General features: G+C 38.9%; 1 protein-coding gene across 4 annotated transcripts in view; it reads right to left on the bottom strand.

Annotated features, from left to right (window-relative positions):
- LOC111243915 (uncharacterized) overlaps window positions 1-19513 on the bottom strand; it is a 174049-nt gene that overhangs the window by 59499 nt on the left and 95037 nt on the right. For all 4 annotated transcript variants that reach the window (XM_022790251.2, XM_022790249.2, XM_022790250.2 and 1 more), the window contains 3 exons: window positions 16545-16724; window positions 15086-15254; window positions 12083-12399 (listed from right to left, as the gene is read on the bottom strand). In XM_022790251.2, coding sequence (XP_022645986.1) covers window positions 12083-12399; window positions 15086-15254; window positions 16545-16724 — 666 coding nt within the window. The remainder of the gene's footprint in view (window positions 1-12082; window positions 12400-15085; window positions 15255-16544; window positions 16725-19513) is intronic.

Consider the following 19513-nt stretch of genomic DNA (forward strand, 5'->3'; position numbering starts at 1 on the left):
GTTAGGAACAAGAAAAACTATGGGGGATAACCGTTTAGCAGAGGAATGTTTCGACTAACTACGTTCAACTCGTCTGGAATCATCGGAGGTTCCGTGCACAGTTTGGATTTATACGTAAGAAAAAATGACCCTGAGCTATGCATCGCCACGCACGCTGAATTTGTGGGGTTAATGTTCGGAAGTAACGTGACCAGTAAAAGCTGGCCTATTGTTTACGGATGTCTTGTTGCAGCCAAGCCATAACTATCACTATAGTGAAGTTCCGTTGATGACTAATGGGAGGTTCTTAGCGATCTTTTACATTGACATCCGGAAACGGAGTTGACAAAAAGAACGATTCAGTCCATGCATACCCCCCCCCCCCCCTGTGTCGTCTGTTATTCTCTTTCGACTGTTTATAAGAGTAGGTTAAATGAAGAATAGTGCCGTTGCAGAAGGACGTGTGCCTAACGCTCGGCTTATTTGATGTTACCCCCGCGATTTATGCTCAGTCGTCGTTGTCCTTTCTGATAAGCCATCGTTGAAATAAATAATTCTAAATAAAGTAGACAACTCAAAAATGTTCCATTAGTCATTTCAGTTCCGCAATACTAAATCTTGTCTAGCGATTATGTCTCGAACAGGTCTGCCCATAAAGGGTACTTCTATGTTACGTCATGTTATCTATGGCCAGGATTGTATTGCCATAACGCTGGCGTAACGTAGTAATGCTCTTTTTTTTACGAAGTGTGCTATGTTATAAAAGACGTGATAGCGGGCTTTGTGCGTCAGCTCATAGGTGCGCGTCCATTGTGCCTTCAAAGACAGACCAAGCAACTAAATAAGTCAGGCAGTTCCTCATCTTGCCGTCTTCGGCAGTTGTCAGGATGCTGCTGCAACAGAATGGGCCATCGCTTGCTTCGTTGAAACACTAATTATTATAAATAAATGTATTTTTACAGTACTATTATTGAAGTTCGCATTCACCGTTTGAGAGACTCCTCATTATTATTCCTCGTTATTAACTCCTCGTTATTTTTACTAAAGGTCATTAGATACGCAATATGCCATAAGAAATTCGCAGAATACTACTAATTAGGTCTTGAAAACTGTAGCAAAACATTAATTATCGGTTCACGACTGTGAACCTCATTCACCATGCGAACGAGGTCCTTAAATTAGGATATGTAAATAATCGATGTATATATGCTACAAGCGCACAGCGCCATATCTCTATTGTGCAAGATAATTTTACCAAAACTAATCATTATTATCTGAAACCATTCTCCTGGCGTCAGCGACTATGTATTTAAGAACTCTGCTGACCACGGTTTTCTGTGCAAAAATACAATTTTGACGTCAATCACAACATAAAAAAAGCTATATATAGCTTTTATCTCAGTTCGGTCAATAGTTAGACGGCCAACAAAAAATAGTTTCTGCGGCCCACTTCTAGTACATAAATATATGACATACTCATTTGGTGATACACTAACAGGGCAAGCCTTAAGCTATTTCGCAGACGAAAATAGTATTATCCCAATATACTTATTCTATTATCTCAATACTTTTTACGCTCTAATGGAATATTAACTGGATCTTTTGCTGTCTTTCATTGTATAGCCAGGCGCCAATTGAATCTCTTCAAAGTCACACTATTTTGGTGAAACGATGGCCGGAATGTTATCGTTATGAAAAATACTAAGGACCTCAAAGGAGAAATTACATAGGCCATATCTATACTCCATGTTAGCTATGATGCCGTTAAACCTACCTAGACATGCACGGAAGTAAAATAACGAGTACCTCGCGCAATTTTTTATGTCTATATATGTCTCTTTATGTCTTATGTAATATATGTCAAGCCAAAAACTTCTATCAGAAGTTTTTGGCTTCAAGGAAAAATTCAAGGAAATAATTTGTACTCCATGAACTTACATCGTCAGGTCGATAATTGATTCATAGTCTTCTTAAGCGCATGATTCCGTTCTATTCGGTTTCACTTTCGTTCACTCCTGCGTGTAGGTTCTTTCTTCAGATCAACACAGGTCGTGTCAAACGTTTCAAGTGGTTGAAGAAGGTTGAAGACTGTGTTTTGTTTGGAAGCGTACGATTCCACGATGTCTAAATTGAACCCGTAAACTGGCAACACTATGTGGATACCTTATAACAAATGAACAAAGATGACGAATATTTTATAGTAACGCTTTTGTTGAAGCCAACTCATGTTTAATCCGATTTCACATAAATAATAAATCACTCAAGTACGGCTTTGAGCAATGGCTTAAACATAGGTTAGCTTGATTGGTTTGCTGATCCGGTCTAATAGATTGTCCAATCAACGGGCACCGAATCTTCTTCCGGTATATTCTGATTCACGCCTGATGTCTAGCCATACCGTCGATGCTTGCTTGCTACAACATCCATGAATCATGGCTTTGTTTTTCGTTTGGATACTTCTTCGATACCATACGATGCTAATAAACTCAGTCACCCAAACTGTGCTAGTCGTCTATTCGTCTTTTTCATTTCTATTCATTCGTAATAAAAATAGCATTTCTATTTAGAGTCAGCCGCGGGTGGGCGTCATCGAGGGCGGCCCCGCTGTTACTTTGTTAGCGTCTGCATTGAAGCTGAGTTGCTCGCATCGCTTGAGCCAACAACTCCTTCAGGTAAACCAAACGGGACTCAAGAGTGATTCGTCGTTCTGTCCGGATTTTTCGCTTATTTTATGCCCTTCTTAGAACCCTCTAAACGAGTATCGTTTAAAATTTGAAATGATGAAGTATGAGCCTCCTGGCTTATGAAGATTAAGACGCGTCTGGTATTGGCAGTGCTAAGTGTCATAGGCACGTATCGTTGCTAAAATATTCTTTAGCATGCCATAATCTTCTTCAGCGCGACGATTACTGAGAATCTGGCGACGAAAAAGCCGTGATGTCGGCCTGACATTGGCATGGTATATAGTATGACTCGATATAGTAAGGCTTCTGCTACATCAGGCCAGCATATCTTTTTTTTTGTAACAAGCATTATTAATCGTTAGCCGGCTTAAGTCAAATCAGGCGATAGTTTTTAAATCGTTATTTAGGTTGACTGAAATTTTGCTTTTACTAAATTTTTTTTCTGACATTGAAACGAGTAATGGGTAATTATGAATTTCTCGGACTTACCACCTCCGGCAGTTATCAGCCTACCTCAACTTGCAACACAAATCGACACAAAAAAGACTGTCGATAGTATTTGGTAAATCTGAGGTAAGCTGCTCTTTCAGCTGTTTGCTCTTAAGATAGCGAGTGGAAAAACAGGCCACGTTATTAAAACGACATCAAGGGTGACAGTTTCTAAATTGCCTCGAGCTTCATCGCATGAAGGATGCGGTACAGAGACCTGCACCCACGATAATAACAGCTCTGTAACGCTTGATTTTCGGTATTTAGCTTCGAAGAACTCACCCTAGACAACAGAGTGATGTGTGGTAGCGGGTCCGACATTTTTCACTGCAGATTATGGTGTTCTACCCTCGAAAATTGAAAACATACTCACATGTGTCCCTGCTACTACTACGGTTCTCACTCGAACGCGTGCTCGGAGTTTCAGCGAATTCCATCGAATGCTCAGGCAAGTTTACGCATAACCTACGTAAGGCACTTTCCAACAGAACCATCCCTCATCGAGGGAGAAATTGCTTGGATAAACCTGACAATTTGCCGAAGTCTCAACATCAACAGCGACGCTAGACTCCCGGAATAAAATTTTCTATTTTTTTTCTGTTTAAAATGCTGTGTGAAAGCGTTTATCTCGCTTTCGAAGAGTTATTGGCGGCGAAGTGATTTAGGTGGAAGGAAGCCTATTTACAGTTGGACAGCAAAAGAAAGTATAGCACGACGATAAATACTACGGCGATTATATTTAGGAAGACATCTTAAGTGGAAGCTCGCTTGTACCACGCAGACACAGATCTTTACGGAATTAGTGTCTCCGCTGAGGTCGTGGTCATTGGTCAAGTTATAGAATCATTGAAATAAAAATGCTAATCACTTCTCCCATCTGTATTTGGTACCGTACTTCGGCTAGAAAATCCACTTAAATTAGATACTTTATTTCTAAGAGATTGTCTTTTAGGACCCTAAATAACCTGTCGTACCCCTCTTTGGTTAATTGGCGTTACGTCAACATAAATCCGGTCAAGCTTCAATAGATTTTCCATTGCTAATCGATAGGCGATATATACAAGCAGATAAAGCCTTTTTGAGTGTTTTTTGGGGTAACAACGTAAAGGATCACTGCAAGCACTTTATCAAAGACCATCGATGAAATTAACGCGTGATCCAACGCGTACAGACATGACCATTTCAATCTGCAAACCCGATTAGGGGGAGCAACTAAACACTAGATTGGTACGCCCTTATAGAGATTCTCAAAGCCTTGACACAATTTTATATCAAACGCAGTCAGGCTATCGAGGTCACGATACGCACAACGCATATAGATTTTGTGTACGTAGGCTGTATGTTAGGTCTTCAAGGAACGCAAAGTCTACGACGCACCTTTGTAGCGAGCGGATCCTACCATAGGGATAGCCCAGAAATACGTATATTCAAAACAAAAAAAGTTTCAAACATCAAAATACATTCCAGCGACGAGTTTTTTTTGGGTAACCAACAGCGAAAGGAACGGGCAAGGTCCGGGCGAGCAAGCAAGGAAACTTCTGTTGTGCGCGACGTTAACACGACGTAAATCTACGTACATAGCGTGGGGCAGGAATAGACCTACAAGAGCGAATGATATGAGTACAAAATTAAGAAATAATATTTGGGGTTCGAAAAAGTACGCTTGAGAGTCAAGTCGAGTCATACTCAATGGGAAAATATTTTTTACACAAAAGCTGATTTTTTTTAAGCGTAGACTCATGTCATTACCCACTGTATAATTATTCTTAGCCCATCATGTATTTTAACCAGGAGAAGACGAGAAGGGCATATTGGAGAAAAAAAGGATTTGCTATTGAAAAAACCGAATAGGCAGGTCAAAGTGGCTCAGAAAAATTAGAAGATAGGGCAGTGAAAGACACGTCTTGTAGTGTTCGGAAAACTAGGATATAGAAAAACGAACAAGTATATAAACATAAAACGAGCCTTAGGTAACGTGAAATAATTATTTCAGGTTCGTATGGACTAGTGGTAAAAGCAGCCAGAAGAAGTGTCCTAAAGTTACTACGCTGATCTGGAAAAGACAGAAAAAGCATGTCGAAATCAATAGGGGCTTTAATAGTGTTGAAGCAGAAGAACACCCGCCCCGTTTGGAACCGATAGCCGATAAATTGGCACCGAGTAGCAAATACAAATGCTTAAGGATAGAATTAAACAGTCCAATAGCGGTCGCTGATTCTAATATACACCTAATTACGACCGAAATTGCTTTGATTAAGTACTACTTGAGACTTTGATAATAGTGATCATGCTGGTATAAGTACCTAATAGATTTCATCGAAACATTGCTAAACGAAACATGTATACAGCTCTCAGACCGGAAGAAGAACGGGTTCGATCAATAGAGCTAGCACTGGTCCGGAGAAGTGATTAATATATCGAAATCTTACGTGCAGAAACGAAAAAGTGGCCGAATAACCACGAGGCTTTGGTGAGGCTTAGAAAGGAAAATTGAGCATAAACAGAATCCTTACGCGCCTATGCTCTATAACAAGATGCAGCGTCTCGAACGTATCTAAATGCTCTATGTCATTCGCTGTGGACCGATTTCCTATTCTATCAGACGGGCTTAATCTAATTTCCTGTAAATTGCTCAGACACTTTGAAAGGGAGGGCTTCCTGACGCGGGCGATAGCTGGGCAAGAGGCAACTGACTATACTATGTGCTGGATCAACGGCACAGGTGCATGATACGTAAGTGTTCAAAAAAAACATTACAGTACGGTACACGACGACAAGTACAGCAACAGGTTTCTCTTGGTATGACGAATATTTGCGTTTATATTGTTCACATTACAGCACGTAATAACCGATCACCCCCCCCCCCCCTGAACTAGGGGCTTGATAAACCGAACGATAGATTATAAGAGGTTGTCTGTCATCACTTTTATCGTATTCAAGAGTTAAGTTTTACTTCCATTCTCGTTAAACATAACAAAAACGTTATGCTAGAAAATGAAATTTGATAAATTTTGACTAGATGCTTACCGGTCGAATAGGACGAGGCGAGTCCTAGAGGTTTATGCTTAAAGTAATTATGTTAGGGATCGATACTACTGTTTGTAATTTGAAATAACGCCATGTATACATTCATATGCAGGTTAACTGGAAAGAATAATCGGAAATAAGAAATCATGCTCACAGGTAAAGGGGGAATTTGGCCTGGTAATCCGATAACATGCTACTCCTTCCAACCGGCCTGTTGTACTAATAATAAAAATCCGGGCCCATACGAATGAGAACAAGAGAAAAGCAATTATCAATGGCAGAGGACGAAGTGCAGCTTCAACGAACGTCTGACGTCTGTGAGTACGCAGCGACCGAAGTGATCGGGCGAAACGTATTAAAACGACGTGCGCGAACGAAAGATTGTGACGTACTGCAACGTGAAATGTTGAAAATTCAAGTGAAAAGAATAGACTCTAGAGACAGATGTATATGAATCGGCGAGCTCAGATAGTAGGTAAAACCCATACTTTTGATAAGAAGGTCAGCGATCTATTTCACACAACGGTAAATTTGGTACACTTATACTGACAGCAGCAAACGTCGGGACGGTCTAGCCTCGTCGCAGCGTCCGACAGCCACTTTATTGTAACTAAATATAGCCGACTCGATTTGTAGAAAGGGCATTTGTCCTTTTCAGCTTCTAAGCAAGTGGCAGGATTCGAGGCTAAACTTGCTAGCTTGTTATAAACTAGGTCGTTGTTAACATGGCAGTATGGTTATCGCACGCTTAGGGCAATGACAGACAATCGTCGACTGCCGACGAAAGTCGTCCAGTACTATTTTCGTAAAAAACGTAATTGTAAGTCAGGTTTAGAGCTATTATAGGCGAGCTGAACAAAAGTTACTTCCAGAGCTTTTAAGAAATTAATAACTTAAAAAAAAAAAAGAAAAAGCGTACAGAGTGGGCCGAGAAAGTCGAAAGAGAAACGCTTATTAAAATGATATCACACAGAGAAAGATGTTCAATGGCTTTGTGAATGTGCTATCTTGTTCCGCTTTAGGTTTGATCGCTCTTAAATGCCAATGTTTATAGGCAAAATAGACTGAAACAAGATGATGTTTCAATCATAACAATCGGACACATATATCAATCAAGAAGCAACGTAATGCAGACTGGTAAAAGGAATTACCACTGAAAATTAGCGGTGGCGGTAACTTACTTTAAGTAGTGTTGAACGTTACAACAACAATCTATTATTATGTGTACGGTAATATTGGTAACGAAGTAAGACAATTATGAATCGTTACGACGCACCCGTTAATAACGCATCCCGTTGTGAAGTTATACCTTACTTCACAGCGATGTAACTCGTGACTTATTTTATCACAATTTTGCAAACGATTCACTGTCTTAAATTTTTTTCTGTATAATACTTGACAGGGGGCTTCATTCTTCTGCAACGACCTAACACAGACTACACGCCTATCTTGTAGCTACTAGCCTAACCTAAAATACTCAAATACATGGCCGCTGCATAATAAAAGGGCATTAACACTACACAGGAGTGCGGAACTAAACGTGATCCGAAAGCTCCAGGGGGTCGATATGCGCCACTAATCAGTGAATTGAATCAATGTGAATTGTTCTCACGAGACGTATTAACCCTCGTAAGCCCAGCGTTGTTTGACGATTCTACGTGAAAGCTTGACAATAACTGGCCACTTACTTTATTAGGTTCTGATGGCCATTGTGTCGATAAAAGGAGTTGATTCAGTCTCATTTAAGAGAAAAAGCAAAATCCATAGGAGGCAAAAACGACAAACGGATGGATTAATCAGTGGATCCACGTATGAAAAGTCGCACGTGTTATTGCAATTATTTTTGTAAATTTGAAGGCTGCTTTAAACGAGGTTCGAGTGTCTTATTCATTGAATTGTTAAGTTGATGAAGTATGGGACGTACCAATATACAATCCTTACGCCGATTTTCTTCAATTCAATACAGTTCAGAGAAACGTATCAGAGAGACATTTGATGAACAGATCAGTGGCGAGCGGTATAACGCATATCGGTTGCTTTAGCATTCTCAGCACAAATAATAACTTCATAAAAGTTATACATTTTAGTATCGTTAAATATTCGAACTTGATTTAAACAATGTTTGACATTTTTTTTTTTCTTTTTTTTTGTAATCCTGTCTTTCAATGCTGGGCGTTTGCCCTAAGCATACTACGAAGGAGCGACTAATGACCATAAAGGTTTGCTATAAGGACATTTGGTTTGTATGCAAGCTTAACGAATACTATCTATCTGTCTACGGTTTGAGGTCATAAATCATTAGCGATTTAGACAATAGATCAACTTGTTTTTCATGCTTTTCTTATCTATTCAAGATGTCTCCTAGCGCTAAGACACATATTTCTGTAACTGCTAATCGGCCTGTGTCTCTGTCATCTCAAGGCAACGCCAACTAGTCTATTGCTCTCTCAGTTGTTTGCTTTCCATGTCTCCCTTCGACCGAAAATTACACAGACTATTCAGGGAATAATTGTTTTTAGTTCCTACGATTAAGTGTATGGTATGACAACCTTTAGAAAATTTAATAGAAAATTAGATTTAGTCAAAAAAATTATATAAGGTACATAGCAATTACAAGAAATTCTACGGCTGTTGCGCAAGCCTGAACTTCGTTTGTTTGTCAGCACAACTTCTTCAAACCATTCTTTAAAAGATCACATTTTTACTGTGGCTCTTAGGCAAGCTAATCAACGTAACAATTTACGAGAAAAACAGAACTTTGACGTATCCTTCAACAAGAACTTACTAGATACCCAAGCTGAGACCTTTGACGATCTTTTCTTCTTCTTTCAGAACTGATGGTTGTACTATAACGCTGTATTTAAGTGGAGTCTGCGGTGTTTTTCTACAGATTTATAATAACCTTGAAGCTCGGCAAAAGAAGATGATGAAAATTCCATTTACTCTTTTTCCGTCTTAATATTCATTTGAAACGCCATCATGATTATGCTCATCTACCTGCTTATATCTTACGAAAATGCCTACGACAGGCCCAAATGCAGGTCTCACTACGATCGCAATGAGTCATTGCACAACTTCAGCACGAAACAAACATAGAAGTTTAAATGAAGTTGCAGGCACACTCGTATGTGAAATAAGGCACTAATCGCAAGGAGAAGGTAGCTTTTGCTATAAAATATGAAAATTTTACGGAACACAGAGGGAATTTACGGAACACAGAAAACTTGCACAGAAATACTATATTTTCATGTTATCGCAACGCTTAACGCATTATATATATATATATATATATATATATACCAGTCTCGTATGTGAAGTAAATTAAATTCCCTGTTGCACGCACCGTGTCCTTCTCGAAATTCATATCTACATAAAAGAATGATATGCCACCTTCCTTTTCTTGCTGCATTTCACCAATGGTATCTTCGAGGTAAATGGCGCGCTTTAACGCTGTTTCGAAATGTTCTTGAGCGCCTGAGCGCACTTAATAGGCGGCTGGTACTGCTGGTATATTTCGTATGGTGTTTGTTTTTACTGGTGCTTGAAATTCAGTTCCATCTATGATTTGCGAAATTTTAACGAATGGTGGATGGCAGGCTTACAACTGATCCTTCGCGTCCTTCAGTATTTTGTACAGTTAGTTAAATAAAACCTAGAATTCTAATAAACAAGTAAGCTATCTGCGCCATGTTGACTAAGAGGGTAGGGACGTATCACAAAGCTGGATCGAACAAGAGTAATTAAACTCAACTTAAAAGCGCTAAATAATGATGCTAAGCCGTCTCCCAAGCAGGATTTCGGTCAAAAGAAGCAAAGGCCTTTCTTGTTCCTCTACAACGAAAGGTGACCTAAAAGGGTCGGGAGATGATAGTTTCCACAGACAGATTAAGGAATTTTAAAAGATAGTTGTGCATATTGTACTAAAGGTAGCAGGCTTGCGAAGGAACTCCCAACGACAAGAGGAGTACTACTCATAGCGAGAATAGCCAGGCCGCCAGAGGACCAACCCAAAGAGAGGCACTAGCGTCCACAATATAATCCGTAGTATTAAGTAAGTGAAGAGCCAGCCTGTTAGAAAGACAGTTGAAAGAAAACAGATTTCTTCGCGCTCTCAAAATTAAAAAAAAAAATCGAAAATTAACTAACAGGAAGGCAGAGTGGTAATGCGAAAAACCAAGTTTCCCCCGTGATAAGTGTTATAAGAATAACGTGTCATTTATTTTGTGAAGCCTTCATAAAAACAAGATTACCGAGAGCCTCCACAAGGAAAAAGTTACCTGTTTCCGTAATTTACCGCGAATCCGGCAAGTTTTTTTTTTTTGTTTTCCTGTAAAAATGAACATTAACAAAGCGTTGCTACCTCCACAATGACAGTATGTGATGCAACAGGTGATACTGACGGAAGTGTAGGAAGCTTTGGCAGCCTTTTCGACATGAGAGGTGTACAGATGTTTTGCATGTTTTTTTAAATGTTCTAGATGAGTTATATACAAGTTGCCAGACAGCAGAGAAAGACTACTTGGTAATTTGAGCGAATCACCGGACGAAGGCCAGAGAGCAATCATCCAGACAGGCTTATCGGAACTGTACGTGAGGGATGATTACGACCAGACAAAGAAGTTGTTAATGCTATGGCCCACTCATCACAAAACAGTCGATTTTATTATATAGGTTTACTATAAAGAACTATAAACACCACATGCATTCACACGTGTCATATACATCGACACCATAGCGCCCTAATAAAAGCTGTGCGCGTACCGGGTGTCCAGGAATAAATAATAACTAACTAAAGCGCGATGAGCTAGGCTTCCCACTGCAGAAGGCCCATTTCAATACAGCCACATTTCGATGCTCTTCTTACCTATATTTACGGTACTGACTAAGCAACCGACTTTTCGAACCCAGTACATAGTACTGCTATATTGTCATATCAATAGAGAGCCTTTGTTTTTAGTTTAGTAGCCTTTTTTTTTGAGTTTAGTATTTTTTGGGCTATCCTTTAATTTATTGATAGCTGTTATCTAGATTTTGTTGATTTCTAATAATAATTTAACAGTGTGTAGATACTGTTCAACAACAAAAGTTATTTCTCCCCGTAACGACAGGTTCTATCTTAGCAGCTTGGCAATATTCATGGCTTACTAATTTATCTCCGAACTAAAAAAACCTTATAAAACTAACACTTTTCGTCGCAGTCCATTGGAACATAGAAGATGCTTATTAGTGTTTCAACCTATACTTTTGATAACACGTCCTTAGGAAGCTGGTCCATCGTAACACGGAACAAAACGTGTTTGCGCCCGGCGTCTTCCCGGTTGTGTTCCGACATAGACTATCCCACGTGTCTAAAAGTTCAATAGGTAAACACGTTACCGCTGCACCATCTAACTAGTAACTAGTAGGTAACTAGCAACCTGCGTGATTAGTCCGAGATCATACAAAGCTTGGCAACGTTCCACGCACGAAAAATCACACTGCAGTTACTATAGCTTCATTTCAATGGGATGCCGTATACAAGCTACTTCCGGAATTCAGAGGTATTTCATTCTAATTTTACAGAACTCGAATGATTCAAAAAGCCTGATTCGTTTAGAACTTGTCAATAAAATTCACGTTAACGTCTTTTTACCGTAGGCTAATCTATTCTGAGCCTTAATCGGATGCTTTACTATGGGTTGAATACGGACAATCTGTATAACATAGGCTTAATGTATGCCGGCTTTTAATTGATAAAGCTACGACCCATAGTTTCGATGGACGTCCTGCGAGGGTCGAATACATATACTACGAGTCATAAACAAACAGTTCTACATAGGACTACAGTGCATACAAAATATTAAGAAAAGACTAATAATAACCGTGTTTGTCGAGTTCGTCTGTTTGAATGTAAGGGACATTACCGGTTGGGTATAGCGCAGAAGAGGCGGTTGTTTCAACAATACGAGTAACTGGGACGTTACTTTGTGAGATTTTCGCGTCCTTCGGGGTCGCTCCTTTAAAAGTGGGTTTTGTAACGAGGGTTGTCTTAGGAGGCGTTTTTGTCGTCGGCTTTAGGGTGGTGGCTTTTGTCGTAGGCTTAGGGGTAGTCGGTTTAGGGGTGGTTGTCTTCGGGGTAGTGGCCTTAGGGGTAGTTGGTGCACTCGTTGTCTTCACAGGGAAGATTGCCGCAGTCGACGAGGTCTTTTTACTCACCGGGGGAACCGTGGGCGCCGCGGAACTGAAAAGAAAAAGGATTCCGAGAAGAAACAGGATCCCTCTTATGAGTCAAAGATAATAATAGTGATCTGGCCTTCGGTCGCATTAGGGTATTTAGTTGAATGGAATTCATTTTCATGTATACATTACAAATCGATAGATCAGGTTTATGGGTAGTAGGTCTTGCTTTACTTTTCAGTTTGCAGATTTGTTGGTTTATCTGCCGGTGACGGCAATATAATTATATTTTGACTTTTGTAGATCTAGGATGTCTAGATTCTTAACTAAAAGCTTTTGTCGAATAAAAAGGTGTCCCCAGTGGACAAACATTGTCTCAGAATACGCAGAGTCCCTTCTATACAACCGCTTTTTGGTCTTCGTTATCGTAAGTATTTTCAATATATTGCAACAAAGTGCAGTGTAATGGATATCAAAGTAATAAGTAAACGCACGACACGGACTGATATAATTAGTCTTAGAAAGGTAACCTGATGAAGCCGTATTGACAATAACATGTGGTATAAATTAAAAAATTGGCTTGTGTGCATATAAAAAATCACATTAGAGCGCCTAAATGCCCGTCTAGACACATCATGATCCCTTGAGAAAAGTGAGACATCTATCGGCAGATTACTGGAGAGAGCAGAAGCCCAAAACTCCGTTTTAAGTAAATAAATCTACGTTTGTCGAGTTTTAATCCTACTAGGAGGACTTAATTAGTGGTAGAATTCGGCCTTTATCAAAACCTATTGGCCTTCCACATTTAAGATATGGGTAGCTATAAGGAAAACAAAATCGATCCATGTATTACTAAACACATCATACCTAAAAAATATATATATTACTCTCTATAAAAGCCATAGCACATGGCGCCCCGCCGGAAATTGACCAACAACTAAAGGATCTACAGTTAAAAAAATATTATACTGATATTTTTTTGCAACAGATGTCCTCGTAAAAATATCGGTGGGAATACCTCTTTCATACAGAAAACGAATATTGTTTATTTAATTACTTATTGAGACCGGCCGAGAATTACGTTTCACTGGCAGCTTCTTCTGGTTTTTTTCAAGCTCTTAGAGGAATATAACCTGTATGAGTAATGCCTGTGTCTTGTAACTAAAAACTACTATTGTAAAACCTATCCAAAACCCAACCTTAAAACGTGTCAGCTTGTCACGTCGGATGTGCAACGTAGAAATGTACGTTGGGCAACAGTATGGTTTTCAGGTATAACCTAACGTGCGTTCGAAAAATCTATGTGTGTCGAGGTAAAAACCATTCACTAACCCTGGATGGGTGTGCACTTATTGTATTGGAATTGTTTAAAATTAAAATTTTACTATCAGTTATAGAGCTTCTTGATCATTGAAATTGTTCGCAAACTACCAATCTCATTTGGCAACGTGCATAGGGCGTGGTACAAAAAAAACTTTTGCTACGATCTTCTTTTAGATGATAACGATAGTCCCATAAATCCTCATTGTACAAAAATAACATTATCAAACCTTATGTTACTAATGGATAAAGGTACTGTTGGTTATATAATTATGATCATAGTAAGGGTAAAAAAAAAGTTCTATCAAACGTAATCCGTTAGAGTAAATTACGGAAGGTCTATCTGTTGTGGGCTTTTTTCAATTTGGAACGGCCTTTTATATGAGACTATACATTTTTAAAAAGATTTTTTTTCAAAACTTTGTTTGAAGCTACAATTAGAATCTTGGTTGAATTTTGACCAATAGTCATCTTCATGTAAATCCTGGAACATCAGAAATGTTATCGATCAACAATAAATACTCTAAGCACAAATTCTACGAATTATCTACAAGGTTTTTTGGGTCACCAGAATCTGACGCATGTATTAAAGCACATATAAGAAACCGAGAACGGACCCTAAGCTTAATTCTTCTTAACTTTTCTTGCTGCACTTGTTCACATAGTAGGGGGTACGGAGGCGCATTAGGGTCGCTTCTCGGAACTCTTGCCGGCTACAGCGATAAGGCTACCTTGATAGGCATGATCAAAAAGCAGGTTCATATGCCCCACAACTGACAGCGCTGGCAGCTCTACCCCAAAATAATCCAAAAAGGCTAGCCAGTCTTTATTCAAGTTGGTATAGAGTGAGCGTGTGTAGGTTCGAAACTACTATCGAACGGATGAAGACAACATGGGTCCGACGGTTGTTTGTTTAGAATTGTAGCAACACAGGGGGTTATTTTGGTCATAGTGATAGACGATAAAAAAGTAGATAAATTCGTTTCGTTAATAAAACTAACCGAATTGTGTTTAAAGTATAGCACTCTCATTTAGATTTACCTGTTAAACATTAAACCACTGCAACATAATGTAGGAGATATTCAAGTTTACTGTTCCTGTACTATTGAAACAGATGTATCGTGTTGAAATTCCAACAATAATTCATCTATATAATGTTAGATTATATTCATACCAGTCAATAAAGTGCGAGCTTTTCACGGTGTCTTTCGTATAAGAAATGTTGACAGCTTTTCCGACTAACGAAAGCAGAAACAGTACTAAGGATCATATGGTCAACTAAAAATAATTGCATAAAATAAAAAACTTCAATAGTTCTATAGAGGTTATGATAGTCCATTCAAATGGTCAGGCTCCAGTTCTTATTAGATGTCAAGCACTTGTCGATTCATATATATATATATATCAATTTTATTAATTCTTTGTCTTACCTGACGGTACCGTCGACATCATCGGGTTCGATCTCAAAGCCGAATACTTTGTTTGCCTGCGAAAGGTCTTGGAAGTCCTGTGTCTTGTCAAGTGAGGAGTCTTTTGGTGTGCCTGGCTTAAGTACTGTCGATTCTGGACTAATCTGTATCTGCGCCGTCTTTGTAGGAGCTGTAATGGCGTAGGCGACAAGAAAAAAGGTTAGCACCCCATCACTATTTCAACTACTGGGACATGGAGAGCATATAAGATATCGAAGGATACATGCGTAATTGAATTTGAACAATACCTATGAGTAACAAGATGATTAAAGCTAGCATGACTATATAACATGATTATTATTCATTTGTGTTACACGGCCTTTTACGGCCTTCACTTACTAGGCAGACGAAGGCTTAAGGACAAACAAATTATGCACTCAACGTGCAGTGCTGTTTATTCTGAATTTCTGAGCGAATCTAAATTCAGTGGATGATAGACTCGATGGTTCGACTACAGAGAAACTTGCTAACTGCAAAAAAAGTTTCCTTTAAGGACAACGCTTGCCTATATAGCAATTCAATCACATACTTTAGTCCCTGCCGCTGCGAACGATCGATTTTCCTTTCAGAACTAGACTAGCAAATCGCGAAAAAAAGGTATTTGAAATTTATGTCAAGCTTTACGTAGCAAAATTTGCTCAACGTTGATAAGTAATGAACAAAAATAAGGGAGTTAAGTACATTTTTCTATCAAGCAAAAATTGATGAGCACTTTGTTCTCTTTTACGTGCAAACGAAAAAAAAATACTATGAAGCACTCGTTGAAGAATATGATAACCCTACAAGATAAAAGGCCTCTAGGTGTCTGGACTCGGCATAGCCGTTAAGTGCTCCATCATATGGCTGGCTGTCAACAGCAAGGCAGGCGTATGTATGTATGCTCGAACTCGCGATGTATCCCTAAAATTATTAGGCAAATACATCAGCTAACAAGTTATCACAAGCATAAAATAGTCTACTCATAACAACCTCAACGATACGCATACGTAAGCAAAGGGCAAAGGGCAACGGGACTATGGGACGACGTTTCATCCTACGAGAAACGTATTTTGAAAGAGATATGCAACTAAAACAGGGCTGTGGTATTTTCTCTATGGGCGTATGCGCTATTAAACTCACTGTCATTACTCAGTGGCAAAACCCGCTAGAGGGCACTGGGTTAATAATGTCATAGTAGGTCTTATAATTTGCAAGCGCAAATTCTTATTCATGTCGCCGGTAAAAATGGGCAAACGTCATTCACCTATGGCCTATTTGCGTATAATTTACATAGACATTATTATAAATTACACAGTATATTATAGATTGAACTTTCCCTTTGCGTTCGAATCGACCGAAAATGGATCGCACCGTTGGACAACAAGACCGATAACTACACATATATTAGAAATAACATTAACTGAATGCTCTGTTCTTTTACCTATCGGCTCGTTCGGCTGATTCTGTTGAGGCGTCTCAGACGACGGAGTGAAAACAATTACGGTCCCATCGACAGTTGTCCGGAAGTTCAGGAAACCTCGTACAGTTACCGTTGGAAGATCAGACAATGATGGCTGAATTAGAGCCTGAGGTCGGGGCAGAGGAGCTGCGGCTTCGCTGCCTGAAACGTTCAGACACACGCATGATCGTACATGATATGAGTACCACTATATGCTGTCGTCTGCATTATCTATGTGCTATACACAATTTGCAAATAAACATATTATTGTACATCATTGGATGTAAGTGAACTTACATAGAATGGCTGGGTGAATTAGTAAAAGAAAACTAATGATACAGACGTCTGTTAAAGGCTCAATTACTTGCTATAGTCACCGAAATTTTAGCTCAACGTGTGATTTTTTTAATTTATTGACGAATAAGTGGCTTTCTAAAATGCATAGAGGCACAATTGAGTTCAATTAGCTCGGAAGTTGGCTTTCAACAGACAATGATTTGCACATCTCTTTATGGCTATCTATATTATTGAAAAATCACTTTTTTTTACGTAGTCGACCCCCTATGTTTTACGGGGTTATATGTTTATGGCAGCAAAAGGAAGGTTCAAATGGTCACGAAGTATAGGTGGCTGCAAGCTTGATCTATGAGTCACGAACTCGCGAGTTAAATATCCGTATTTGCCAACATCCAGTTAGCATGAGTCCAGCTGGATAATATTAATCGTTTTCTCATGTTTAAGGCTCGACACAAGTGGGGTAATGTCAGGTTTTAAAGCCGTTTGCAAATATGTTCCCCTGAATCGAAGTTAATTGAACTTCTTCACAACGCTGTCATCGATTCGCTTTCAGCCCTGGAGTCTCAGTAAGCGGGGTAGATTTCTTAAAAATAAATCTTCTTGTTGATGGTTTACCCCATTACCTAACAATTCCTGCTGCAATAAGCGAACCTTGGAGCGTCTTCTTTTTTTTTGTCATCGCGACGCATCCCCGGATAGACCAGGACAGATTCAACGGCCATTGTTATATGCATCCTTGATTCAGAAATATGATCCGCTTATATGCCATCGGCACGCATGTGGTCTATATATATATGTCGCATCGTGTGACAATTTCCAAATGGGTCCCGTGTCGAAACGGTCGATTTTTTTTAATCATGACCAGCCGGGTAGGTAGCAATGCAATAAATGATTACCGTCTATATTACGGCTAGCACATCTAATCGAAACGATCAATACTGAATAAGTACATAAACAAAAGGTTACAGATGTAAAGGCACAAACCGTCGTTGATATAAGCATGCATCTAACAAGTCAACCGATTGGGCATAAATAGACATAGAGGCGAGGGCTAGTCTTCGGATGGGATGTCAGTGATTGAGTAAAGTTTACAGTCTGTTGTTCGCATGAACAGTATGAAGATACAATGATGTCTAGCATTGTTCCTCTAACAAATATAGACCAATATTCTTGGATCGTTTTCTTTACGTGTGACACAGAACTTGGTTGGATCGTGTCTTTGTCGGTCTACAATGCTTCGGCATGACATAACGATCTCGTTATACGAGGGTGAATAGAAATTTCCCACTATGAGCTTTGTTCTGTTAGCACTTCCACTTACCACCGTTAACTTTTTAGGTTCCCAATGCTTCAGAACATAACATAACAACAACAGCAATATCGAAACAACTAAGACAAAAATGCTCAACGTAAACAAACAGCCACGACATAGATTTCTTCAAATGTTACGCTGACGATTCCATTACGAATGGCAGGATTTATCGGTCTTTACGACGTTCTTGTAGCGAAAGTAAATATCACAAGTATTTTATGGTTCTATTCAGAGAAACTTTACACAACGCTTCTTCAGAAGAGCTTGAACCGACAACGTACACCCACCCCCAACGGTGTTTCAGAAATCTTCAAGAGCAGAACTCTCGTACGCGAATTTTAGCGTCGTATACCAAAATCCAATGAAGGTGGCCAGCTGGTAGTGTAATAGTACAGAAAATTTGTGCATCTTAAACCCGAATCCCTTGAGGGAAGGCGACGACCATTTGCCGATATACAAAAAAATCCTGGGAACAACATCCAATTATGATCATTTTACAAGTGACTATAGTTAATTTGTCTCATTAGCTAGTGATCTTGCGGATCCAATGCCGTATATCAGAGTCATTAATGCCCCTAATTGTTGATAAGAAAATGCTATATGAATAAGCTAAATTAACTTTGTACTTTTGTAATTAAATTTGTAACAGACGACAGCTTAATTTACTATAAAGTTACAATACAATTCCAGTTCGTCCAACAATTCAGTATGAATTTAGAGTATAGAATAGAGTATGAATTTTAATATTGATCTGAATATTGTGCTTAATCTATTGATATCTTTGCCTTTGTTGTATGTTTATGAAATTTTCTAACCTTATACAAGTGACTAAAATTAAGTTTTGTTTTGGCTATTAAATTTACTGCAATGGCCGAAATAGAGATATGGTGATAAACAGTAATTTTACCACTATAATACCCCATGTGATGTATGTTTGTTATTCTACAACAGTTTTAGAAAAAGGTTATATATATATATATACTTAATATAGTATGTATAAATATCCTATGTATATATTGTACAGATGTAAAATGAAGAGTCTTAAACTATCAAGGCATTTTTATTCCATCTTATTTTCTGACTATGGTTTGACACATTAGTATCGGCAATTCGTATGTAACGGGAGAACTTATCATGGGTTCAGTTTCTAAGTTGCTGTTCGTCGTGGCTAATTTACTCTGTAGGTACAGATCTTGCCATAAGCCAGAAACTTAATTCTAGACCATTTTACTCATCCGCCATTATTGAGCAAACAAACAAACAACTACTAGTAAAGTACTTGACGTGCACACTTGCTGTTTTTGGCAGTTTTTCTTTCGACATGTTGGATGTGTAAAGTGTT

Source organism: Varroa destructor, unplaced genomic scaffold (assembly GCF_002443255.2).
Source record: "Varroa destructor unplaced genomic scaffold, Vdes_3.0 BEIS01000002.1, whole genome shotgun sequence".
Classification (NCBI taxonomy): Eukaryota; Metazoa; Arthropoda; class Arachnida; order Mesostigmata; family Varroidae; genus Varroa; species Varroa destructor.